Raw genomic sequence first — 26,696 nt, 5'->3', positions numbered from 1 at the left:
TCCCTGTCACGTCTCCACTCACACCTGCATGCACCACATCTTCATCCACTATGTCCATCACCAGCACACCCCTCACCACATACCGCTCACGTGCACTCACCACCCCCACTACCATTCACACATCCCCAGTGTCCTCTCCCAGTGTGCCTGTGAGCCCACCTCCCAAGGTACACAAACGCAGTCACACACCCACCCAACAGCCATCCACCTCACGACAGCCTCCAGCCCATGCACCTTCACCCAAAGTCAGCAAACGTACACCTCCTACAACCACTACCTCTTCCTCCACTCCCAAACCCCCTCCATCTACCCGTCCCAGTGTGTCTAAAAAACTTTTCCTGTCCAACCTTGACCTCTTCCCCTCACCTCTCCCATGCCTTCAGTCCCCAAGGGCACTCCTTTCCAGGTCCCAACCCAGCACCTCAGCCACCACATCAGCAGGAACAGTGGTGCCAGCGGTAACCGACTTCTGGAGTGCGCCAAGCAGCAGGGGAGCCAGTGTGCCAAGGAGCCAGACCACGGACAGTCCCCCACCTCAGAAGCATAAGAAGTTGCCCACTGGCCGGAGGGAGAAGGGCAAAACACCTGCCACCAAGGGCTCTCCCAGGACTAAAGTTGGGAGTGGGAAGACCGCAGCGCCACCATCCAAAGTGGGGAAGGGGCACAGAAAGAAAGGGAAGTCACCACCAACCTGCACGGCGGACAAGACCGCCACCACCACCGCTTCCCAGGACACCGCCGCCAGCAGCCCCGCTTCCCAGGACACCGCCGCCAGCAGCCCCGCTTCCCAGGACACCGCCGCCAGCAGCCCCGCTTCCCAGGACACCGCCGCCAGCAGCACCGCTGCCCAGGACAACGCCGCCACCAGCACTGCTGCCCAGGACACTGCCACCACCAGCACGTTCACTGAGCCACCCACCAGCACTGCAGACCAATGAGCGCCGCAAGCACCGCCACTACTGAGGCCGCCACGAGCAGGATGAAGCACTCTGGGCACAAAGCCCCCTCCAGAACCAGTGGAGTGTCACATCCACTACCTCAGTCCTTGGCAGGGTGAAGCATTCTGGGCACAAAGCCCCCTCCAGAACCAGTGGAGTATCACATCCACTACCTCAGTCCTTGGCAGGATGAAGCACTCTGGACACAAAGTCCCCTCCAGAACACATCCACTACCTCAGTCCTTGGCAGGATGAAGCACTCTGGGCACAAAGCCCCCTCCAGAACCAGTGGAGACTGTTATCCACTTGAGAAACTGTGGCTTTGCACTCCCCAGGATACAGCAGTGGGCATGGAGCCCCCTTGTGGATCTGGCGTCGTGCACTCATCCAGCTGAGGTGCCCCTCCTTCCCTTCCCCCTGAGGTGCCTGTTGTATTTCTATCTGATGCCCTGCAGTGTTCTCTCCGTTTTGATTGGGTATCTTGTGTGGGCTTTGCCCATGCATTTTGGGCCCAGTGGTCCACAGACTATAAATGGTGCAGTACCTGGACTTGTTTTCTTGGTGTATATATTTGTTAATCATGTATATATATATATTTTTGAGTACTGGATTTTAATTGATTACAATTGTTACAATCATTTCCTTTTGTCTTTGCATTCTTCCGGGGGGGTTGGAGGGTGTAACTGTAATGTATCAACATGTATTAGTGTGTGTGTGTGTTGTAGTGTGTGGGGGCGGGGGTGTTGCGTGTGTGTGTCACTCTCTTTTCCCTCCCCCCTCCCCTGTGTCGTGGGTACAGTACTCACTGTGGTCTTCGCCGTCGGCGTTCGTGCTCCTGGTAGAGGAGCAGGAAGACAAAGGCAGGTAGTATATGGAGTTCTGGGTCCATGGCGTCCTGGTTTCTCGTGGGGTGTGTAGAGGTGAGCGTTTTCCCTTCCAAGTCCTGTTTCTGCCGGGTTTTTGTTTGCAGTGAATCCGCCCCGGAAAAGGTGGCGGATTGACCTGTTGTAATACTGTGGGCGGTACATTGTCTTCCGCCTGTCTGTTGGCGGTTACCGCCGCAGTGTTTGTTTGTACCGCCATGGCGGTCGGAGTGTTAAAGTGGCTGTCTATGTTGGCGATTTCCGCCATGGTCGGGATTCAATTTTTTTTCTGCCGGCCTTTTGGCGGTTTTACCGCCGCTTTAACACCGACCACCAGGGTTGTAATGAGGGCCTATGTTACTTACCCTAGAAGAATCTATTTGTGTATATGCACCATCCTGGCAGGATGGCACATGTAGTGCTGTAGATTCACATGTACCCTCCCTCCTTCCCAGACACCTGTGGCCATTGCAGTTACACTTCATACATTTACTATTTTCATAGACATCTCTTTTTCTTTACACACTCCTTCCTCACCTGCCTGAAGGAAAACAATCTAACAGTGGAGTTAATGCCCATGCGCAATATCACCGAGAGGAGGAGTCACTCAAACTCATGATTTGAAAGATTTTGTCAAAGAAAAACAACTTGCACAACTCTGGTAACAACACCAGATAGCAGGAGCATGTGAATCTACAGCACTACATGCCACAAACAGATGTTTATAGGGTAAGTATCATTATCCTTTGCGTCCCCCAGCTATCAAACCAAAACTATCCACCTTAGATTTAGAAATAAATTTAGCCTACTATTTTTGAATTTTTGGTGTGCGTACAAATCCAATCTAGAAAGAGCTACTCCATGTTCATTAATTCATTCATTCTTTAGATGGCGACCTAAAAGGGCTAGATGAAGAGAAGACAAATAGTAGTTCTGGTAATCAATAAGGTGTTTTGTTTATCCAAATTCTGAGCCCTGTGCACTAGATGTTCTGACCACCTACTTTTCTAATATTATCTTTGCCTGTGCCCTAGTTCATAAAGGACTTCAGATCTTCCCAGAGCTACAAATATACATTGTAGGAAATTCTGCATTTGATTGAGGAGTGTGAAATCCCTTCTCAAGCAACAAAAATCTTTGACAGGGTGAACCACAAACCCTCTGGTAGCTTGGCAAAAAAGCAGTCAGGCTTAACTTAGCAACAATGTGCGAAGTAGTTATGTATCAAACAAACAGTAATAAAGTGAAAACACAACATAAGGAAAATCTTGACCCATATGGAAAAAATAGAGTAAAATTGAATAAATAAAATGAGACCAAAACAACAAAAATCCAATCACTAGAACCATAGACATACAATTTTAAAAGTTTAAGTAAAAATAGCACCAAGAAGCAGAAAGAGCTAACTGTGGATATCTGGTCGTGCTAGACCGGGACAAAGTCACAAGTTAAGGCCGAGTACGAAGGAGGGTGGGCCAGATACGGGAACAAGGTTAGTCCTGCTGATAAGTTACATAAGTTATATTCTGGCAAGTCTGGTGTGGTAGGATCTCAACTGACGTCAGCTAAAGGTCCAGGACCTGTGGAGGTACCTCTTGAGGATTAGGAACTCACCCTAGCAGAGGCTAGCGAGGCTCAGGCAGGTCCAGTTGCAGGTCCACGCAAGTCCAGTTGCAGGTCCGGGGAGAGCCAGCTGCAGTAGGTCAGCTTGGCAATTGCAGGGAGGCCTCTGAAGCTTGTTGTGTCGCTGTGACTGAGAAGAAGAGGTCAACCAACTAGCCCTTGGTGTCACTCTGGTAGTCCTGGGCTCAAGGAGATGGTCCTCTCTCCTTCAATCAGCAAGGCAGTCCTTGGAAGAACAAGGCAGGCCTCAAGCAGCAGGGCAGTCATCTGGAAAACAAGGCAAGCCTCAAGAAGCAGTTATCTAAAGTAAAAAGCAATCCTTCTGAAGTTTTCCACAGGTCTATGAGTGTACTGGAGAGCAGATCTGAGGGCCCTATTTTCATAACTAGTGCCAGATTTGAAGTGGAAGAAACTTCTGGAAACACTCCCCTCCCCCATACAGCTCTAGAATTTCCTTCCTCCCCGCACAGGTCCCAAGGTGTTTAGGTTAACAGAAGCCTGGTGTCAAGTTTTTTGTGAGTGTGCTGAGGCAACATCTTTTAAATGTAAGTACTGTGGGTAACAGCTCCGCTGCTTCCATCCTGACAGGGTGGCCTTTGACCAGTAACACCCAGATCCTATTGTTCACTGGCTGGGCCCAATAAGCATGCCTGATGAGGGAGCAATTAACATGCCCAGGAAGCTGGAAACACGTAGAGTAACTGGATATTACATTCCTCTGGAACAATGATCTCAAAATGCCCACCTTCTGGCAGCACCAGCTCTGCGGTTAGAATTCCAGAGTTTCAGAGTGGCCAGATGAGGAGAAGAGAATTAGGGAGAGTACTCCGGAGAGGGAGATCTGGAACAAGAGATTCCTTGTACTTAGACAGGATGCTAAGTTGTTTTTTTCCTTTGGTGTTCATAGAAAAACAATCATAGTTAATACAGGGTTATATTACTTGCAGCCTGATTTAGAACTCGTCAGACTGGTTACTCCATCACAACGGTGACCGGTATCCTGTCTGCTGAAATCTTAATCCCATAGGACCTAATAGGATTTAGATTTTGTTGAGCAGGACATCCGTCACCGTTGTGACAGAGTAACCTGTCAGCCGAGTTCTAAATCAGGCCCGTAGTGTCTTACCTGTGAAAGAAACTGTTAGTTGCACAAATCCTTCCTTAACACTATTTAGCTGCTTGACCTTTCATCTCAATATTATGTCTTGTCAAATAATTGTTCAGAAGCATAGGGCTAGATGTAATGTTTGCAAACTGCCCGATTCACATAACTGAGCTGTATAAAGCCCAAAGTTGCGTTTTGGTAACCTATTACCAAATCGCAATTTGAGTTGTGAATCTATATTTGAAAGGGGCGTCCCTTCCAAACACCGATTCACTACGGTATGTATAAATGTTTTGCGACCGAAATGCGGTCGCAGACCATTCACATTTTACCACCAACTCAAAGCTGGTGGTAACCCATTCGCAAATGGGAAGGGGTCCCCTTTCCTCTTTGAGAATGTTTAAAAAATAAAAATGAAACTTTTCATTTTTTATTTTTAAATACATCCCATTTTCCTTTAAGAAAAACGGGCTGCAGTTAAAAAAAAATGATTGCTGTATTTAAAAGCAATCACAAACATTGTGGTCTGCTGACCCTAGCATGCCACCATCCCTGTGATGGCTGCGAATCCTAGTGGGTCACAAATTGTGACCCACCTCATTCATATTCATGAGGTAGGTTTATTTGCGACCCACTATGAACTGCTAATGGGCTAGATATTACTTTTGTACCATGGTAATAGTGGTTACCAAATAGCGATTTGCGAACAATCGCTATTTGGTAATAATTCATACTAATCTTTGCGCGTCTAGCCCGTAGTTCCTTACTTCCTGAAAGCAGTGTTATTCTCACACTAGTCTTCAATTGCTAGAAGTACTGATTCTTATCTCAGTACTGTTTGATTAAAACTTTGGAGAGTTCCTTCACTCTATAATCAACAAATATTTGCCTTAGGTGTTAAGCACCTAAATAATATTAAGTTGGTGAAGGAATTTGCTCTTTCAATCAGCCTATAATCCATGATGTTTATTTTTTTTAGAAAAATTCAACTGAAAGCCTTACTGCGATTCAGAAGAAAGGCAGGGGTTGTGGTAAGCAGGAATAGTTTTTCACACTAGCGTTGAACTGAGAACCTACTTACCTTGAGGTGGCCAGAGTTCTCCTAGGTTCAAAGACTGCACACTTCATGGAAGATGACTGCTTCCTGGAACTGCTTTAATAACAAACAGTGCTATCCAGACTCAACTCCCTTGTATAGCAGGGGAAACAAAGAAGACTGATGATATTTGCACAACTCTTGCAAGATTTTGTCTGCCTTTAGGATTCTTGTGGTATCTCAACAATGCCAGTGTAAACATTAAGTAAGCAATGAATAAAATGGAAAATGAAGTAGGTTAGTGAGAACACAGACAAATAACAGTAAGCATAACATACTTGGCAGTACAGCAAGCCTATGTTTGTTATAGTGGCTACAACCATGGCATACTGGGTATTTCCAGTGAATTTAACAGTATGATAGTACAACAAACCACTACGAGGAATGTGGACCAATTGGGGCACAGTGTCTTTGGCAAGGTCGTTAAAAGGTGTAATGAGGGGAGTATGCCTATCCTTTAGGCAGGAACAGCACGCTCCAACAGGAGCAACACGGCCTGTAACAAGGTGTCTGTGTGGAGGGAGAAATGGGAGCAACCACAAGGTGGAGAGGGACACTGCAGTCTGCAGGGTCGCTTAGAACTTCCAAAGACCCCCTTACATAGAAGGCCTCAAAGTTTAGGGCAGGGAAATGCCAACTTTATAAACGTGGCCTTTTCAAAACTGTAATCTAAAATCCGATTTTACCATTAAAGTGGATATTAAATTACAATTCATTTGAATCCAAACATGAAGTTTCTACCTGTTCCCAATCAAATTTTAGTACTTATTGAATGTAATAAGGTACCCCATGTTATCCTACTGGAGAGGTAGGCCTCATCATAGTGAAAAATTGAATTTAGGAATTTTTCATTACCAGGGCATGTAAAACTTAAAAGTACATGTCCAACTTTTTAAAATACAATGCACCCTGCTTTATTAGGTCTGGTGTAACCAAGACCTTTTGTTTTTATTACAGTTCTGTCTCTCCCTCACTTTCTGTCTATTGGCTGGCTTCACTATGAATGACAGCATTGTGCTCTTTCACAAGGATATCAACACATAAAGGCCCGAATTCATACTTTTTTGGTGCAAAACTGCAGGAACTCAGTTTTGCACCAAAAAGTATACAGCTGGCTTGCGTCATTTTACAATGCCAGCCAGGCGCCATATTAAGAGAATGCAGCAAGCTGACGCTAAATTTGGGCTAACGTCTTTAAAAAGACACTAGCCGGGTCGGGGTGGCAGTAGGGAAGGAGGAAAGATGTGTGTCAAAAAATGACGCTAGGCTGGTTAGAGGCACAAAAAAAAGCCTCTAACCAGACTAGCGCCTTTTCCTGGTGTACAACCACCAAAAACATGACCCCTGCCTTAGGAAAGACAGGTGTCATGCCCACCACCCCAATGCCCAGCACAGGGGACACTTGGGCATGGCCATTGCACCCTGTGCAATGCAGGGGGCCCCAAGTTAGGGCCCGATGGCAAAATAAATATTTTAAAAATACTTACCTGGACTTACCTGGGATCCCATATCCTCCGGTGTCCCTCTGGTGGGGGTGGGGGTGTTCCTGGGGCTTGAGGAGGGCGCCTGTGGACCCATTCCATGGTGTTTAACCATGGAAATGGGTCCACAGGTCTCCTAACGCCTGGTCTGACCCTGGCGTTAAATAATGGTGCTAAGCAAGCTTAGCACCATTATTTAGCCCCTCCTCCCACCATGTGTCATTTTAGCATTAGGGGATAAATATGGGGCTATGGGTACAGCACCAGTTCTTGGATAGGAACGCCTACCTTTCATCTCATTGATGCAAGGTAGGTTCACTCATCCAAAAAATGGTGCAAACTCGTATATTTTGACGCTAAATGTCTCTAACGTCAAAACATAAATATGTAGTTAAGTTTGCGCAGAATTTGCGTAATAAAGAAATGACGCAAATTTTGATTAAATATGGGCCAAAGTAGTTTTGTTCAAAGCCAGGAACTACTGTATGCTTTTTGAGACCAAAAAAATGTTTTGCATTTGCCAATGTTTTTTATAATAGTGAGGGTCCAGCAGCTCCCACAACAATAATGTTTTGCAAAAACCATGTCAAAACAAGACATGCATTGACAAAATCAAAAGTCTGATGACCAATGTCACACCTACTGACTTTGACAATGCTTGTTTATTTTCATGTTTCCCATAATCTTGTTAGATTATGGATATATATTTTTTTAAATAACAGCATGCATGAACATATTTTACTAAATTATGTTTCAAAGAAATAGTACCTAAAATGTCATGGTATCTTAGCAAAACTTTTTTTTCCTCATTGCATTTTTTAATGAACATTTTGATTTTGAAATCAAATAATCCTCAATATTCCTTTCAAGCATCTGCAAATATTTGCATCTAATCAGAGAGCATTCTGGGATCATTATATGTAGCCTCATACTGTTCAACTTTACAAACGTGTGTACACATTTTTATACTGGAACTACTATCAGTAGTGCTGTCTGAGCTTACATTTCCTTAGCGCGGACTGACCCTAATAATAAAGTAAAGGCATTACAATAATAAACCATAAATACACGATTGAACAGCATTAACATATGGATGCAAATGTTACCTTTACTGTAGACAATGCCTTTCCCTGATCCATAATGTGGTACGGTAAACTGGCAGCCAAAGGATTTGTGCTGCAGGGGGTTGGGCCTACTTGTCCCAAGGACAAAATAAATATGAAAAGTTGTTGTCCTTGACCCTAAACAATATGTCCTGGATGTTGAGATCTAGGAATTCCACACACCTCTAAGATGCTGTGTCATTCTCTTCCTTCTTTTCCTCCTCAGGTGACCTCACTCTCCACCACCAGCAGGTGTACAGCTCCAATCTTTACTTCAGTGGAGTCACAATCCCTGAGCCAGATGCCTTGGTAAGATCAGGTTAACAAAAGACTTGGAGTCACAAATCAGCACTTTCTGTATGAAGAACTTCATTTGCATAATCGAATGTGGGATAAGTTGTGAAGATGGGTCACGTTTCTCTGTATGTATGAAAAGATATGTTTTATTGCACTTGTTTCAACATTCCATCTCAATAAGGGGGAGTTGCATGTTAAAATCAATGTTCTGTACACTACAGAAGGAATGTTCAATTGTATCAGTGTTCCTTTTCCTCATATTGGTGATGCTCACTTAGTCTGTGTTCTATACCTCCATGGGAGGAGAAATGCAGGAATTAGGTCAGTGTTCTGTCCAACAGTGGGAGGTGATATGTGTTTCAGCCTATGTCTCAAACCTCCACTACAAAACCAGTGTTTACTGTGTCAGTATTGACTACCATCATGGAATGCTTCTCACTCTTTCTGGGTATTCACAGAGGAATGCACTTGTTTCTCTTAGGAAGCTTTGTCAATCACAGTTTTGTAGATTTTTTTGTGGATTTCAAGTTCCTCACATGCATAAACGGTAAAAGGAGCACATTATCAGATGCTTAAATACTTAGCAAGAATCCATCTACTCCACTTCATCGGTCAATGCATACCTTTGATGGTGAGGATTCTACCATTATTTACTTTGGACAAGTAATGTCAGCAAAGGTTCTTTTAGTTCATATTGTGGAAGCAAAGAGAACACTTGCATGTAAAGGATATAAATGAGATATATTCTTTCTATAAAAACTGCTCTCAGAAGGCAAGTTAACCCCTTATGTCTAAAAGTTAATCCTTCCACAGGAATGTCTGCCACAGCTGTATCCAGGCATCTTTGAGCCAGCAGAGATTTGTAAAGCAGCCACAAGGAGGTCAGAATACACTTTTGACAGTTGGCATTACTTATATCAGGTTGATGGGGCTGATGCTTAAGTTGGACAGTCTGTCTTCAAATATTATTGCAGTTGAATACTCTTTCAGTCTCTGATACTTTCTTCCTTTTTTATAGTCTATAGTGAAAAATGTAAATAAAGATCCAGAGTTGTGAAAGAAAATGGTTATACAAATGATAGAGCAATACACCAAACTTAATATCAATTTAAGATTCCTTGGGGATTGTCCACTTTTCTCCATTTGTAAGACTGCACAGTTTCATGTGCTTCTTGTTGATATGAAAGGAAACGAAAATGGGCTGTTGCATCAAATAAATAAGGGACAATTGAACACTACTGATTCCGTCTGTACAAAGTGTTAATGTTTCTATTGTATTGAGATCCTCTTGCTTTGCTTTCCCATAAGCTGGCAGTGCTTTTGCCTTGAATTAAAATGTGTAATGTTTAGATTTGTTTGAAAAAACGGAAAGATTTTAATGGGTTTTCAAAAAGGACATTGAAGTAGTAGGACATGCGTCTTTCTCTTGTGGTGTGGAACCGAGTGCTTGGAAAGGTTGTTCTTTCATTAGATCTTTTAATTCTCCTTCTCCTCTATTGCAGTACTTATTTTTTCACCCACTCCTCATTTCCCTCTCATGTCTTAACTAACTGTCCTTTATCGTGGCCAAAACCACCTCCCAAATTCTTTTGCAAGATATTTTAGTCTCTCTTCAAATGCTTATATTTAGTCCTGGCCAAGACATTTTGGGCTTGATTTAGAGTTTGGCTGAGTGCCATAGGATATAATCCACTTGTAACAAAGGAAACGGTATCCATGACATTTGTGACGGAGCAGCCGATCAGCTAAACTCTAAATCAGGCCCTTTAAAAAAAAAAAAAAAGTTAAGTACTATTAAGCACATACTTATAAAGGCTTGCAGCTAATAATCTTCATCCATTGGTATGCTGTAATGTCACTCATATTTTTCTTCCATCCACCAGAACATACTGCATTGACCACAGTGAGCCCACATCATTCGCTGGCTTACCTGACTGTGAGGGTTGACATTCTGCTCTTGCAATATGTGCATATTCACACAATAAGTTGTTTGTTCCCTTCATTGGCAGGAACTACTAGTGCAGTATTTGCTTTTACACTACCACAAATATATTAATTTTGACTTTTAGGCAATGCTTGTTTGTTGTTTGTGGAAGAGACCAGCAGCTCCTTAAAAAATGTTACCTTGCTGCTTGTGTGGCTTTACACACAAACCATTCACAAACAAAATAAGCCCTGGCAAAGCCAACAGGCCAACACCAACGTTAGACCCCTTGACTTTGCAAATTCTTATTGTTGGAATGGGAATGTCCCCTGCATGGTTTACAGTTGTGTTCTCTGCCATATGTGCCCCAGTGTCAGTATCTGGTTTCCTGGTTCTCTTTTTTTTTTTTTTACCCTATCCTCATGGCAATCTAGTGTGTGCACAAAGGCCAGGTCTTCTTTAAAAGAGTTGGACTCTAGACCGGCCATGGACGTTAGTGGGGTGCACTAAGTGGTGGCAGAAGACCACTGTCCAAGTCACCGCTTCATGCTAGTAGCTTGGTGGGGGCAACACACCATGTGTTGTAGTAAGCTTAACATGAACAGGCTTTCTTAACTTCATTAAGAGAGTATAAGCCTGCTGGGCCACTTGTATACATTTCAACTGCTAACAATGGACCCTAGCACTGACTTCCTGAGTGCATGGATGACCGTGTGTTGTAAGAAGCGTGTTACACACTGCATGAATGACTGAGTGAGCAAGAGTAACACAGGCCTGCATGTTGTATTTGCGAAGCCCCTGGCCGCTTCATGTGCACAAGATGGATGTGCGGCTGCTTTCACAGACAGTGGAAGTGTGTTGTTGACATTCCTGAGATGGGAATGTGGGAATCCAGACACTGAAGTGGGGAAGAGGAGATATGCTTGCCCCTAGAAATTCAGTTAGGTCCCTTTAATACTAATTAGTCTTCCTGAAACTGTACTGTGAGTGATGGTAGGGTTGAATGTTTGGACTGCAGTTCCTGTTGTCAGAGTGTAAACGGTCCTTTATAAGGGGGGTCAGCTCTTTGTTTTTCTTACTGATCACTGTCAGATGTGGCTGTTACTAGTCGGGTGCAGACTGCTCACACCTCTTTGTGACTCAGTTTTGGGTGCTCAAGCCTGGAGACAATGCTGCAATGAAAAAGAACCCCTCTAAATGAAGGCTGAGTCTGAAAGGCAGCCTGAGAAGGACACAAAAAAGGAGAACAGACCCAAACCTGTTCTGAAAATGTGCATAGAACATCCACTGCCCTTGTCTGCCTTCCCTGTATAAGAGTGGGAAATGTTGACTCACTTATTTTTCTGGTTTCAAGTTTTCTCTGACAAAGGAGGAGGTGCTCCATAGAGTCCTCAAGGCACTACTGCACAGCCAGAGTTGCTATCTGCCTGACTATCTGCTTGACAGCCAGAATCCTAGAGATAAAGGGACATCACTTGAAGTCTGTTCTGGAGACTCTCTGTCTTATCCTGAAACACTTGTGGCACCCTGCTTGAATGAGAGGGTAGGAGTGAGCTGAGCCCACAGGAGGAGCTGACTGCTAATGTGGACAGAAGCAGTTGACCCTCGTAAAACAAGAATAAGCTTACCCACTCAACCTATCTCTATTAATTTAAGGAATCAATCCCAATGGAAGTGACCGAAACAAAATAACTAGGAGTACCCAGCATAAAAGGCATCAACGGAGGGCTAAAGAGAAATGGTCCCTTGGGTTGCTTTTTTGCTTGTTAAAGGTATTGTGATCTGGGAAACTATTAGACTTCTACATAAAGAGTGTATGAGAGTGTAGTATTAATGAGAGAGAGTGGCTGATGAGTGGGGAGATTTGTTGATGTATTGTATTGTGTTATTTCACATTGTTTTTATTGTAGTTCTGATTGTGAGATTTATGGTTAAGTTTCTAAGCATTATAGTTCACATGAATGTCAAAAATGTACTTCTTGAAAGTACAAAATCGATAAAGAATCAAATACGATTTTTTTTTATAAAATGTAAAGAAAATAAATTTTGTTTCTCATCACTTCAGTTGGAATTCAATCAATCAATCAAGCAAATATTTATAGAGCGCGGCAAATCACATATGAGGGTCTCGAAGAGCTGGAGCTGTCTGCTGGTGTGTGCAGGAATGATCATTCGAACATCCAGGTCTCTAGTTCTCCTCTGAATCGCTGGAGTGATGATGCGGTCCTGAGGTACAGGGGAAGATTTTTTCAAACCTTGGCTGCTAGTTGAAAAAATGAGTGTCCTACGCTGTTGGCTCTACAGATCTGTGGGGTGCCTGCGAGGGAGAGGGAAGCTGATCGGGAGTGTCTGGTCGGTTGGAGGAAGGTCAGGCATTTGTTGATGTACGCTGGTCTTTAGTTGTGCAGGGCCTTATAGTTGTGGGTCAGTATCTTGAACCGGTATCTCTTCTGAATCTGGAGCCAGTGTAGTTTTTTGAGATGGGGTGTGACGTGGGTCCTTCTGGGGAGGTCAAATATGAGTCTTGCCACTGAGTTCTATATTGTCTGATGTTTCTTCAAGAGGCATGCTGTGATAGCTACAAAGAGTGTGTTTACGTAACTCAGACTGCTGGTGATGAGGGCCTGCGTGACGGTCCTTCTGGTGTCTTCTGGAAGCCACTTGATGATCTTGCAGAGCATCCAAAGGGTGTGGAAGCAGACGGATGTAACTGCAACAACTTGTTTCTTCATGGATAGCTTGCTATCCAGGATGATGCCATGGTTGCAGGCGTGTTCTGTTGGGGCAGTGGGTGTGCTGAACTCCACCATGTATCAGCCAATATTGAGGTGGTGTTCCCAAAGATGAGGACTTCCGTTTTTTCGGTGTTGAGTTTGAGACTGTTGTCCTTCATCCAGTCCTCTACGTTCATCATGCATCTGTGAAAGTTAGCTTTTGTGGTGGAGGGATCTTCAGACAGTGAGAAGATGAGCTGTGTGTCGTCGGTGTAGGAAATGATGTTGAGTCCGTGTGATCCCATAGTGACAGCCAGGGGGGTCATATAGGTGCTGAAGAGGGTTGGACTGAGGGACAATTCTTGGGGGACTGCACAGATGATCTTCTTGGGCTCTGTGGTGAACTGTGGGAGACTGATCCTTTGGGTTCTGCCGGTGAGGTACGAGGAGATCCATTTAAGGCCGTTGCCTTGTATCATGATATGGTGGGTTTGTTGATCAAATTATGGTGGGAGACGGTGTCAAGCATGATGGACAGGTCAAGTAGGATGAGGGCTGCTGTTTCCCCACATCCAGGAGGGCTCTGATGTGTATGTGGCTGCAATCAGGGCTGACTTAGGGCTGTGGTTAGCTCAAAATCCAGATTGGGAGGGGTCAAGGAGGTTGTGGTCTTCTAGGTGATGGGTGAGTTGCTGGTTGATTGCTTTCTCAAGGACTTTTGCTGGATAGGGGAAAAGAGAGCTGGGCCAGTAGTTCTTCAGTTCGGTATGGTCGGCAGATGTTTTTTTCCACACACAGTTCCTGCAAGGGAGTGATGTTGTTCTAGGTGGCTATGGGATTGGTGAACCCCTTTACGATGGCAAAGAGTTCTTTGCTATGGTTTGTGCTGGCTTTAAAGCGGTGTGCTAGTGCGTTCTTGGTTTCTTTCAGAGGCAGTGGTACTGATTGAGGACAGTCTTGAAGGCGGTGCAGTCTTCTGTTTTTGTGGTAATGCGCCACTTCCTTTTAAGTTGTTGGCAATTGCATTTGAAGGAGTGCAGTTCCTCAGTGAACCAGCTTGCTCTTGCTTTTGGATTGATTCCTTAAATTGATGTAGATAGGTTTAGCAAGTAGCATATTATTGTTTTGTTGGGTTTTCCCCCTTTCCCGCACCTAGCAATTATTATTTGGGGGTACCCTGTTCTGTATACAGTTGTCCCTGGTGCCATTGCCTGTCCATCAGAGACTCACAACAAGTTTGGCTGTTGTGCTCTCATCCAGGAACCAGTCACCAAACTAAGCAGAACCAAGCAGAAGAACCAGAGCACTTCCAAAGTGTGCCGGAAAAGCATCATCTGCCATCCCCGCCACCGCAGCTGTGGCTCTCGCCTGAGTGTGCATGATTGGCATGCCCGATTGCAGAAGTGATTGGCGTTGCCTTGAGGCATTCATTACATGCCCTGATGGACCCCTACCTAAGCAGTCCCTTGTTGCTGCTGAAGTATTCTGGTGTATTCTCTGGGGTTACCCTGAACAAGCATCTAGCCTTGCACTGATCCAGAGTATGCTAAATGGACTATGCTGCTCCACAACCATGCTGCTTTCTCAAGGTGCTCTGCCGAAGTACTGCTTGACTGCTGTGATGCTGTCTGCACACCTGATTGGACTACCCTTCTGTACCCCTTAAGCGCCTTGAAGCTGTCAGGTTGCACCTCAAAGAAGGACTGTGTCACTGCCACATCCCAGGGAGGCACAGCGTGACTGCCACCTAGACTCACTAGAATGGCGGGTGAAGGCTTGATGCAACTGCAAGGCCCTTCTGCTGACACTGTTAAAGCCTGGAAGAAGGCCATAGTTCGTAGCTGGCCGCCCACTAAGCAGCCTGCACCCATTCGACCTGAGTGCGACTGCTACATGACTCAGCCGTGGCCCAGCAATACTCTGTTGAGCACTGACTGGGAACGGGGTAAGTACTGTGGCCTACTGCTCCGCTGAGAATGGGTTAGAGACTCATCGGCTGATTCAGCACCAAGGACTAGGGCCCAGATTTATACTTTTTGCCGCAAAACTGCACAAACACAGTTTTGCAGCACAAAATATAGCGCCGGCTTGCGTCATTCCAAAGCGCCAGCCGGGCACCAAATTTATGGAATGCTGCAAGCCGGCACTAAGCTTGAGCTAGAGTCTGAAAAAATGACGTTCGACAGGTGGGGGTGGCGCTACAGGTGAGGGGGGTTTTGCCTCAAAAAATTATGCTAGGCTGGTTAGAGGCAAAAAATATGCCGTTAACTAGCCTACCGTTGTTTCCTGATGCACAACTATCGATAACAGATGACTTCTGTCTTATAAAAGACAGGAGTCATGCCCACCACCCCTATGGCTAGCACAGGGAACCAGTGTCCCCTGGGCATGGCCATTGCACCCAGCGCCATATCAGGGCCCCCTATGGCCCTTACATTTTCTTCTTAAAATACTTCCGTATACTTACCCTACTTACCTGGGATGGGGTTCCCCTGGTGTCCCTCTGGTGTGGTTGGGGGTGTTACTGGGGCTAGGGGTGGGCACCTGTGGGCCCATTCCATGGTGTTTGACCATGGAAATGGGTCCCCAGGTCCCCTAACGCCTGGTTTGACCCAGGCGTTAAATAATGGCGCTAAGCAGGCATAGCACCATTATTTAGGCCCACCTGTGCACCATTTTTGCATGGGAGGATAAATAAGGTGCTAAGGGCTTAGAGTCATTTTTTGGATGGGAACGCCTACCTGGCATCTCATTGACTCAAGGTGGGTTCATGCATCCCAAAAATTACGTTAACTCCTATATTGTGACGCTAGACGGGTCTAGCGTCAAAATATAAATATAAAATTAGGTTTGCGCCAAATTTGCTTAAAAAAAATGCGCAAATTCGGAACAAACAGGGTATAAATATGTCCCTAGGTGCCAAAAGGGGGGGCAGCGCTCACCTGCACTTTTAGGTATTATTGTGTGCGAGGGAGTCTGTCAACCTGATGACAAGCAAGAATTTAGTTTCTCGACATAGACTTTTTACTGTTTAAGATTTTCTTTATTAACCTCCATACAAAGCTGAACATTCCTTCTTGTCATTTGATATTCCAAGCTTTAAAATGTTGGCAGTTCTTCTGTTTTGCCCTTCCAGGGCAGGTGACCGGTTCTTCTGTGCATAGGCTGCCACTGTGTGGGATAGTCTTCAAGTAACAGTTGTGGAAGTTACTATTTTGGGCATATTGTTGACACTGTTTTTCCTGTTTTTGCTGTCCTTCAGCAATTTTTGTCTTACAGATGTGCCCACAGATTATGCAGCTAGCCCCTTCTCTAATACCCATTTTATTGCAGACGTATTACTGCATACTTAATAAAAAGTGGGTATTCCCCAAATGTGCATTGTGGCAAGATGAAGTTGAAATGAGTAAATGCCTTCGGTCATGTGACTGCTACACGGGCACAAAAGCTTGCTAATAAAAGACCTTGGGGCGCATGCAAGGTTTGCTCCTTCTAGGAAGTGTAATCGTTTAACAACCCTACCTGCCAGTGCACTTTTTGGGTCACCCGCTCTTGTAATGTAGCTGCAGTGTGGGTGCACTAAAGCACAAACTGTGAGAATGCACCACATGCGTAATATGGCCCCTCGTGTTTTAGAAACAACTAAAATCTGACCTTCTATCCAATAAAGTACTCCTTTTTGTGATAGGGTATTTGGGCCTTGATTATGACTGCCTTGTGTAAATTGCCATACATGCAGTAACTACTGTCAGAATTATGAGTTGTGTTGATTTTATGGCACCTGGTAATTGCTAGGTACAATAAAATCCACAACCCCTGGACAGATCTTGGAAGATCAAATCTGCTAACATTTACCAAAGGAAAATGCCTGGTAAATAAAGTTACCAGCGGATTTTGGTGTGGTAAGCACCAAAATGTGCACGTTGTTGCATTTTGGAGGAAAACTCGGAACAGGCGATATATATCATCACCAGATGAATTCTGTGGTAGTGGCAGATTTTAACAGGTACGATAATTATCCCACAGCGCACCATGCTATTCGTACTCAGTCTAATTAGTATTCAACCATTGTCATCTTTACCATCTCATTTCTGGCCTCTGGCAGTGTGACACCAGGAATCACGCAATTGGTGCATGATTGGGGTTCATCTAGATAGCGATCTCTCCCTTTCTGCGCATGTTTCACGCTATCATCCACTTGTTTTGCGTACTGAGAATGCTTCGTAAAATCTTGCATTATTTATTAATGTTGGCTTGTCCGCTTGTTGTTCAGAGCGCTGTTTAGAGCTGTCTTGATTAATACAGTGCCTAATTCTTGGATGCCTCTGCCTATTTTCTCAAGTGTTTGCTGTGAATCTAGGCAGCTGCTGCCAAATTAGCCTTAGCTCAGCCCAGATTTTCCTCTACTTCTTGGGTCTTTGCTTAGTTACATTGGCTCCCCGTCCCTGAAAGAATTCTTTTTAAAGCAATGTGCATTATGTTTAGGGAAGTTCATAAGTCTGGCCTTCGTTTTCTTTAAAGAAAATTGTAAATCTATGGAGCAGATTTAGGAGCGCCTTGTGCCACATTAGCGCTTCTTGGGTGTCATTTTTTTGGTGCTTAGGTGGCGCTAAGGTGGCCTTTTTCCTGTGCCATATTTACAAAGTCCTGGCACCACATTATGCCTGCCCTAGGCAATTGTGTCCAAGGGGGGCATTCCCCTGTTAGGGGGGGGGGCGAAAAAATGGTGCAATGAAATCTAAATGTTTGGCTGCAATGCCACTTTTCTTAAATCCGGCCCTATATATCTTCATGAGTCTTCTGATCCTCAACAGCAAAACTGTTTGCATTCCAATATTTAAGTAAGCTTAATTAGAATGTTGTGCCTTTTCAGTTAGAGCAGCACAATACTGGAACAACTTACTTATCTTGCTTAGAGCATGCCAAGACTTAACGAGTTTCAGGAAAGCCTTGAAGACTTGGGTCTTTGTTGCCTAATGTGTTAAATACTGCTTGGGTTTTACCTGTGGGATTTAGAGGCTAGTGCCAGGAAGCTTGCAAGGTCACAGTAGCGCTTTATAAAAATAATTTCACTTTGAGTGCTAAGAGGTCAATGTAATTATGCACCTGTTAAAAGTGTCCGATAACAGAGCACTCTTAATCATCATACAATTTATTCATTATGTTTTAGGAGCCTCTTTGTGCTAAATTTCCAGATATGTCATCCGAGGAGATGGACCTGATGATGGTAAGTTTTTTTCAAGACACTGCATTGGGTCTGCTTTCCTAGAACTTCTGGGATACAGTTGAAGTGTGTAAGTGTACTGTTTACTACTAGGCTGTTGAATCAGCATATGAAACATGATTGCATCAGAACAGCATATCTGATTATGGTCTTGGAGTGAGGAAAACAAATCTTATAGTAAGTTACAAAGTGATGTGGAAAATATAGTATCAGGATCTTAGTTGGAGGCTGAGTACCTAATACCAGATTTGATCTCTTATCATACATCCTGCTCTTTAACATGGTGGACCTAAATTATGTCTTGAAATACTGATAGTTAAACCTCAGGCACTGCTGAGTTTCATGCTCAGAATATGGGTTGGTCACAGTAAGTCTAGAATCTGGACCAGAGTACCTGGAACCTGCTGTTGTTGCTGAATTAGGTAGAGAACCTGGTTTTATCATGTAAGTACAGAGAATCCGTAACTTTCCAATGGGTTCTGATTTCTTTTCCAGAGAGCCTACAATTGTGACCTGAGGTATGTCTAGGAAAACCTACTATCAGGGCATGAGAGAGGTGTAGGTATGTTGCTGCCACAACACGCGGTCACAGCAGGTAACCTGTTATTTGGATTTGAGTTGGTAATAGCCTTTGTCTGTGCACCAAAGCCATATTACAGATGAAGTAACATATACATCTAGGCCCTGAAGATATTGTGATATTTAGCATCCGTCCTCAGGCACCTTTGGGGAGGTGCATGGGGAGGTGGGGTCTAAGCATCCTTTATAAGGACATTCCCGTAGGGTGAGTGAGTCAAGTGACATCATAAGCCCTCCACACACCCCTCCAAAACCCCCTCCCCCACCCCCAGGAGGTGGTACTATGTTTCTTCCAAGCAATTGCTTAGGATGCCAGTGAAGAATAGGGGCATTTCACACTTCACCTTTTAAGAGGGCATTCAAAGGCTTCCAGGTGCGTACTTGTATCCTGCGGCAATCCTGTTGCTGTTTAACCTTTGTCTTAAATGTTGGTACTCCTGATTTGTAAATGCGGAGCATTTATCATGTGGACTGTACCCATTGCTTTGTATTGTAGGCCTGCCTTGTCATGGACCCATCTGGAAGACAGACCTGTGAGGAGCTCCTTGGACAGCAGTACTTCCACACCTTCCATGAGGACATGGATTTTAACCTGAAGGAGCAAGAGAAAACAAGTCGAAAACATGAGAAGGGGCAACGAAAGAAGAACCAGGGGGTAAGGCAACTGATCTTTTCAGGAGTGGGATTGAATGACAAGGGCCTTTGATTCACAGTAAGACTTGTAACAGAAATAATAATAATAATATTAATAATAATAATAACAATAATCAGGTTTGTGGATACTATATTGCAGTGTCTCATTGCTAGGATTCTGCCCAAAAGGGAAAGGCTGCTCAGGTGCAAGGCTAGCAGCATAGGCTAAAAAGCCAGGTTTTCTTAAAGGATGCTTCAGATGGACATATGGTAACTCTTTATTGTCTTATGGGGATTTCAGATGTACTTATCAATCCTCAAAACATTTAGCATTTTTTCAGAAATACTTTTGAACCAGTTGATCACAGATGGACTCTCTGTAGACAGTAGCTCAGACTCAATTTTCTCTGTAACATTGTCCCCAGAGTACACATGCTGCCTGAGATTTTATGGTTGTTGTAATTTTCTTTGTAAATGCTGCATGTTATTAGTACACTCAGGGCATATTTATAATGTCTTAGCGCCACACTAACGTCATTATTTTTTACATTAATGTGGTCCAAAGAGGCCAAAATCTCTGCACCATATTTACAGAGTGGCACAATGCATGCATTGCACCACTGTGTAACCCTTTGCGCCACATTATGCCTGCGCCAGGCATAATGTTTGCGAAGGGGGATTTCCCCCATTAGGGGAGCCGGAAAAATCGCATAAGGAAATCTGTGAGATTTCCTTGCGCCATTTTTTACGGCACTTTTAACTCCTGCTCAAGAGTAAGTGTTAAAAGGGGGCTTCCATTCTTTAGAATGGGCCCCTCTGTACTCTGCAGGAGTAGCACCAATATTTTGAAGCTACTCCTGCAGAGTACACCAATAGCGTCATGAGAAATTACGCTATTTTAAATACGGCGCACACATGGTGGCAGTAGGGGAGCGCTAAGGGATGCATGGAAAGTGGCGCTGTACTTTTTGCAGCGCCACTTTCCATAAATCTGCCCCTGAGTTTCTTTATTGTCTAAGGCTAAGGAGATATATTTGGTGCGTAAGTGGAAAGGTCAGCTTTATCTTTGTTGCCAGTGCTCATTTGACTCCCACTGCTTTTTGGTCACCACTGTTTCTTTTGAGAGGGAGATTAGATCCACCCCTCCCTACTGGTTAGTACCCTCCTATCCATGAAATAGTCCTATGTTTTATTGAGTGCGGAAGATGTAAACTAGGGGATCAAATGTATACTCTGTGTTCTACCTTTAATGTATGAAATTCCATTTTCCTTTCCTGTTTCAGATTCCATGATCCAGTTGGAGCTATCTCTAATTGGGGGTTCCAAGATCTTGAATGGCTTTTAAGCGTAGGCAGGGGTAGAAAGTGACCACATGTTGGATCTGTAGTTCTACTGGCACTGCCCTTGTCTGAACTGCACTAGGAACCCCTTGCATGCCATCTCAAAGTCGACTTTCCAGGGTTTGACTTGCCATCAGTCTTGAGTCTAGGACAAACACTGCTTTCAAGGAAGATGTGTGATATGTCTTGGATGACCTCAGCTGGAGTGGAATGCTTACTAGCCTTGCCTCAGGCTGAGGTCATCTATGACTTCATAGTAGAATGTGGAGTGTGGGTGGAAGGAAAGGAAATCAGAGGGAAGGAAGCTGTTGTACTTAGCTGATGGTGGATAAGATGTTCCAATAAAAGGACCTACGTTACACACTGGAGGTTTTCTGGACTTCATCTGGGTACAGTAGAGAGGTTCAACAGGTGTGTGAAAGAGTGTATTCAGTTGGAGGTTGCGTCTAATAGAGACTGGAAAGAAGGTCTGAAAAGATTTCTTCATGCGTACAGAGTCACACCACATTCCACTACGGGTAAGGTTCCATTTGATCTTTTCAGAGGTTGGAAAGCAAATACCTCCCTCTCACCTGCGTGGGTGTCTTGGGGTAAGGATGTTGCGGGATGTAGGAGTGCTGTGGGTGAAGAAAATGAGTATGAGAAAACATGTGTGCAGAAAAGGAAGGAGTACTATGATGATAAAAAAGGTACACATCACCTTGATGTGAGGTTTGGTGATCAAATTATGGTAAGAAAACCAACTTTGTATAAAGGGGGAAGTAAATTTTTGGGACCGTTTGAAGTTATTAAACTTTTTAGAAATGCTGTTAAAATTAAGGATGGTAGAATGTGGAATCTTAATAGAGTAGTCAAATTCAAGGGGAAGTAATATGGTGTTGCTATTGGTTTTCTTTAGTTTTCTTGTTCTCTGTAGGAAGTTGGCTCTGTATGTGCTATTTCAAAGTAAGGAATAGCATGCACAGAGTCCAAGGGTTCCCCTTAGAGGTAAAATAGTGGTAAAAAGAGATAATACTAATGCTCTATTTTGTGGTAGTGTGGTCGAGCAGTAGGCTTATCCAAGGAGTAGTGTTAAGCATTTGTTGTACATACACATAGACAATAAATGAGGTACACACACTCAGAGACAAATCCAGCCAATAGGTTTTGTATAGAAAAATATCTTTTCTTAGTTTATTTTAAGAACCACAGGTTCAAATTTAACATGTAATATCTTGTTTGAAAGGTATTGCAGGTAAGTACATTAGGAACTTTGAATCATTTCAATTGCATGTATACTTTTCAAGTTATTCACAAATAGCTATTTTAAAAGTGGACACAGTGCAATTTTCACAGTTCCTGGGGGAGGTAAGTTTTGGTTAGTTTTACCAGGTAAGTAAGACACTTACAGGGTTCAGTTCTTGGTCCAAAGTAGCCCACCGTTGGGGGTTCAGAGCAACCCCAAAGTTACCACACCAGCAGCTCAGGGCCGGTTAGGTGCAGAGTTCAAAGTGGTGCCCAAAACGCATAGGCTTCAATGGAGAGAAGGGGGTGCCCCGGTTCCAGTCTGCCAGCAGGTAAGTACCCGCGTCTTCGGAGGGCAGACCAGGGGGGTTTTGTAGGGCACCGGGGGGGACACAAGCCCACACAGAAATTTCACCCTCAGCGGCGTGGGGGCGGCCGGGTGCAGTGTCAGAACAAGCGTCGGGTTCGCAATGGAAGTCAATGAGAGATCAAGGAATCTCTTCAGCGCTGCAGGCAGGCAAGGGGGGGCTTCCTCGGGGAAACCTCCACTTGGGCAAGGGAGAGGGACTCCTGGGGGTCACTTCTGCAGTGAAAGTCCGGTCCTTCAGGTCCTGGGGGCTGCGGGTGCAGGGTCTTTTCCAGGCGTCGGGACTTAGGTTTCAGAGAGTCGCGGTCAGGGGAAGCCTCAGGATTCCCTCTGCAGGCGGCGCTGTGGGGGCTCAGGGGGGACAGGTTTTGGTATTCACAGTCGTAGAGTAGTCCGGGGGTCCTCCCTGAGGTGTTGGTTCTCCACCAGCCGAGTCGGGGTCGCCGGGTGCAGTGTTGCAAGTCTCACGCTTCTTGCGGGGAGATTGCAGGGTTCTTTAAAGCTGCTCCTTTGGATAAAGTTGCAGTCTTTTTGGAGCAGGTCCGCTGTCCTCGGGAGTTTCTTGTCGTCGTCGAAGCAGGGCAGTCCTCAGAGGATTCAGAGGTCGCTGGTCCCTTTGGAAGGCGTCGCTGGAGCAGAGTTCTTTGGAAGGCAGGAGACAGGCCGGTGAGTTTCTGGAGCCAAGGCAGTTGTTGTCTTCTGGTCTTCCTCTGCAGGGGTTTTCAGCTAGGCAGTCCTTCTTCTTCTTGTTGCAGGAATCTAATTTCTAGGTTCAGAGAGAGCCCTTAAATACTAAATTTAAGGGCGTGTTTAGGTCTGGGGGGTTAGTAGCCAATGGCTACTAGCCCTGAGGGTGGGTACACCCTCTTTGTGCCTCCTCCCAAGGGGAGGGGGTCACATCCCTAATCCTATTGGGGGAATCCTCCATCTGCAAGATGGAGGATTTCTAAAAGTTAGAGTCACCTCAGCTCAGGACACCTTAGGGGCTGTCCTGACTGGCCAGTGACTCCTCCTTGTTATTCTCATTATTTTCTCCGGCCTTGCCGCCAAAAGTGGGTGCCGGTGCCGGAGGGGGCGGGCAACTCCACTAGCTGGAGTGTCCTGCGGTGCTGTGACAAAGGGGTAAGCCTTTGAGGCTCACCGCCAGGTGTTACAGCTCCTGCCTGGGGGAGGTGTTAGCATCTCCACCCAGTGCAGGCTTTGTTACTGGCCTCAGAGTGACAAAGGCACTCTCCCCATGGGGCCAGCAACATGTCTCTAGTGTGGCAGGCTGCTGGAACCAGTCAGCCTACACAGATAGTCGGTTAAGTTTCAGGGGGCACCTCTAAGGTGACCTCTGTGGTGTACTTTACAATAAAATGTACACTGGCATCAGTGTGCATTTATTGTGCTGAGAAGTTTGATACCAAACTTCCCAGTTTTCAGTGTAGCCATTATGGTGCTGTGGAGTTCGTGTAAAACAGACTCCCAGACCATATACTCTTATGGCTACCCTGCACTTGCAATGTCTAAGGTTTTGCTTAGACACTGTAGGGGCACAGTGCTCATGCACTGGTACCCTCACCTATGGTATAGTGCACCCTGCCTTAGGGCTGTAAGGCCTGCTAGAGGGGTGTCTTACCTATACTGCATAGGCAGTGAGAGGCTGGCATGGCACCCTGAGGGGAGTGCCAAGTCGACTTACTCATTTTGTTCTCACTAGCACACACAAGCTGGTAAGCAGTGTGTCTGTGCTGGGTGAGGGGTCTCTTAGGGTGGCATAATACATGCTGCAGCCCTTAGAGACCTTCCCTGGCATCAGGGCCCTTGGTACCAGGGGTACCAGTTACAAGGGACTTATCTGGATGCCAGGGGGTGCCAATTGTGGAATCAAAAGTACAGGTTAGGGAAAGAACACTGGTGCTGGGGCCTGGTTAGCAGGCCTCAGCACACTTTCAATTCAAAACATAGCATCAGCAAAGGCAAAAAGTCAGGGGGTAACCATGCCAAGGAGGCATTTCCTTACATTCTCTTAGTTATATATTTTCTTTATCTCTGTGTTAATATGCATGATTATTTTCTTTTGTTCTTTCAATGTTGAGAGGGAAGATGTGTGGTATATGTCTTGGGTGACCTCAGCTGGAGTGGAATGCTTACTAGCCTTGCCTCAGGCTGAGGTCTTCTATGACTTCAAAGTAGAATGTGGAGTGTGGCTGGAAGGAAAGGAAATCAGAGGGAAGGAAGCTGTTGTACTTAGCTGATGGTGGATGGGATGTTCCAATAAAAGGACCTACGTTACACACTGGAGGTTTTCTGGACTTCATCTTATCCACAGAAGCTGACCTTTGAACCCTTAGACTATCACAAAGAGCCTCAAAAGTTGGCTTTGTTCACTATGACTGAGCCTGTTCAGCATCAAAAGCCAGTTTTGACTCCGAGAAGGCTTGAGCCACAGGCCCTATGCCCCCGGGTTGAGAAGCATTGCCAGGTTCCTGAGCTGCATAGCTAGAACATTCAGTGTTGAAGTTGACTCTGAAATCAATATCAATGCATATTTCAATGGCAGCCTCATTGCTGTCTGTCCTGACTCTGGCAATCATGATCTCGGTAAAACCTGTTGTCAGGCAAAGAATTATTTGCATTTATTCTCATCTTGGTGAAATCTTAGCTCACACTCCAACAAAGGAGCCAGATGTAATGCCTCTCAAGATGAGAAACCTAACTTTTTAAGTGGCAACCTCTGATAAAATACAAGAACTCCTCACACCAAAGAAGAGCAAGCGGAAACATAGCAGGCCCGTCCCTGAGGTTCCTACCAGCCTGCTCCTCCCCCACCTCCAGTGGCCAAAACTATCACCCTCCCCATCTCAGTTCATATATACTGACGCAGGTCAAAACAGTCTGTTTGACCCACAGGAGCACTACTCTGATCCAGTAGAGCCACGTGAGGGGAAGGTCCTTGGCAGATAATATGGTCCCTCAAGATAATAGCAAACTTGAGCCCTGCCCTGTAAAGGCTTTACCACTGAATGACTCTACAGTCTACCATGCTGTAGTCCTAATGACAAAAGAACACGATAAGGTGAAACTGCACCTAATAGAGAATTGGACGAGCTCCTAGCATAGATATTATAAAAAACTGAAAGGTCAGTGCAGTTCTTTCCTATGCCTAAAAACCTGACTAAATGCAAGATGGAAGCCTCAGGAAACCAGTGAAGGCCAGGGTGGGTATACCCTGAACTGAAAGGAAATATATAAGGCTCTGGCAATGTCCCACCTGACTTCTTGGTTGCATGAGGGCATCTGCATAGGGAACAGGAGATATGCCACCTCCTGAAAAAGGAATCCATATGATTGATACAGCTGGAAAGTGTGTGGGCATGGATGCCACAACACCATGACACAGCCAGTTCAGTAGGTCTCCTCTCCAGGCCTGACAGATAACATCTGGGAGGAGATGAACAACTGGTAAAACACCTCCCTAAGGCCTGTCGTAAACGTGGCAGAGAGCTAGTCCAGAAAGGAAAAATTATTTTGGGTGACAACAGTAGATGCAGCTTGGATGCTGCGGACATAGCTTCCATAGAGATGAATATGCATCATACTCCAAAGACATGTAGGCTGCGGATGTCCAGTTTCCAACCTGAGGTCCAGCAGCACATCATTAACATCCTCATTGATAGCGAACTCCTGTTTGGACCCCAGGTTGACAGCATCATGAAGAACATAAAAACAGACACAGCATATGAAATGGGTGTGCTCCAAACAGCCAGTCAAACTAGTTTTGTGTGCCTGTATGTCAGAGTGGGCGTCCGATATGCTACAACTCTTAGTGTCCTGGCCTCCACCAGCAACAGCTAGTTCAGTAGGAACAAGGCCAAAAAACATTCACAAGAAGACGTTTCAGAGGAAGTGGTAGAGGCAAAGGTAGAGATGTCTTTGGAAACAATGCATGTACCTCAAAGTAGTGACCTTCCCACCATTTCCTCTGGTGACCTGTTGGGGGAAGAACTGGGTTATTTCTTCCACACTGGGAGTAAAATATCCTAGTAAAATATCCTCCGACCTGTGGGTTCTCTCCATCATACTGCTTGGAGTTTCACACCACCATGCATCCCACCTCCATGACATGTCACCAGTCTGGAGCACCAGACACTCTAGCAGGATGTGGTCTGGGCATTTCTTAGCAAAGGTGTCACGGAACCT

At 45.0% G+C, this 26,696-nt stretch overlaps 1 protein-coding gene across 4 annotated transcripts in view; it reads left to right on the top strand.

Annotated features, from left to right (window-relative positions):
* Positions 1-26,696, top strand: part of LOC138259341 (cyclin-dependent kinase-like 1) — a 231,599-nt gene that overhangs the window by 110,927 nt on the left and 93,976 nt on the right. For 3 of the 4 annotated variants that reach the window (XM_069206992.1, XM_069206991.1, XM_069206990.1), the window contains exons 7-9: positions 8,436-8,518; positions 18,315-18,371; positions 19,444-19,602. In XM_069206992.1, the coding sequence (XP_069063093.1) occupies positions 8,436-8,518; positions 18,315-18,371; positions 19,444-19,602 (299 nt within the window). Of the gene's footprint in view, positions 1-8,435; positions 8,519-9,319; positions 9,388-18,314; positions 18,372-19,443; positions 19,603-26,696 lie in introns of those variants that run through there. The other variant, XM_069206993.1, reaches the window with a different exon arrangement.

This window comes from Pleurodeles waltl, chromosome 9 (assembly GCF_031143425.1).
Source record: "Pleurodeles waltl isolate 20211129_DDA chromosome 9, aPleWal1.hap1.20221129, whole genome shotgun sequence".
NCBI classification, from domain to species: domain Eukaryota; kingdom Metazoa; phylum Chordata; class Amphibia; order Caudata; family Salamandridae; genus Pleurodeles; species Pleurodeles waltl.
This window is presented reverse-complemented; position numbering and strand designations above follow the sequence as displayed.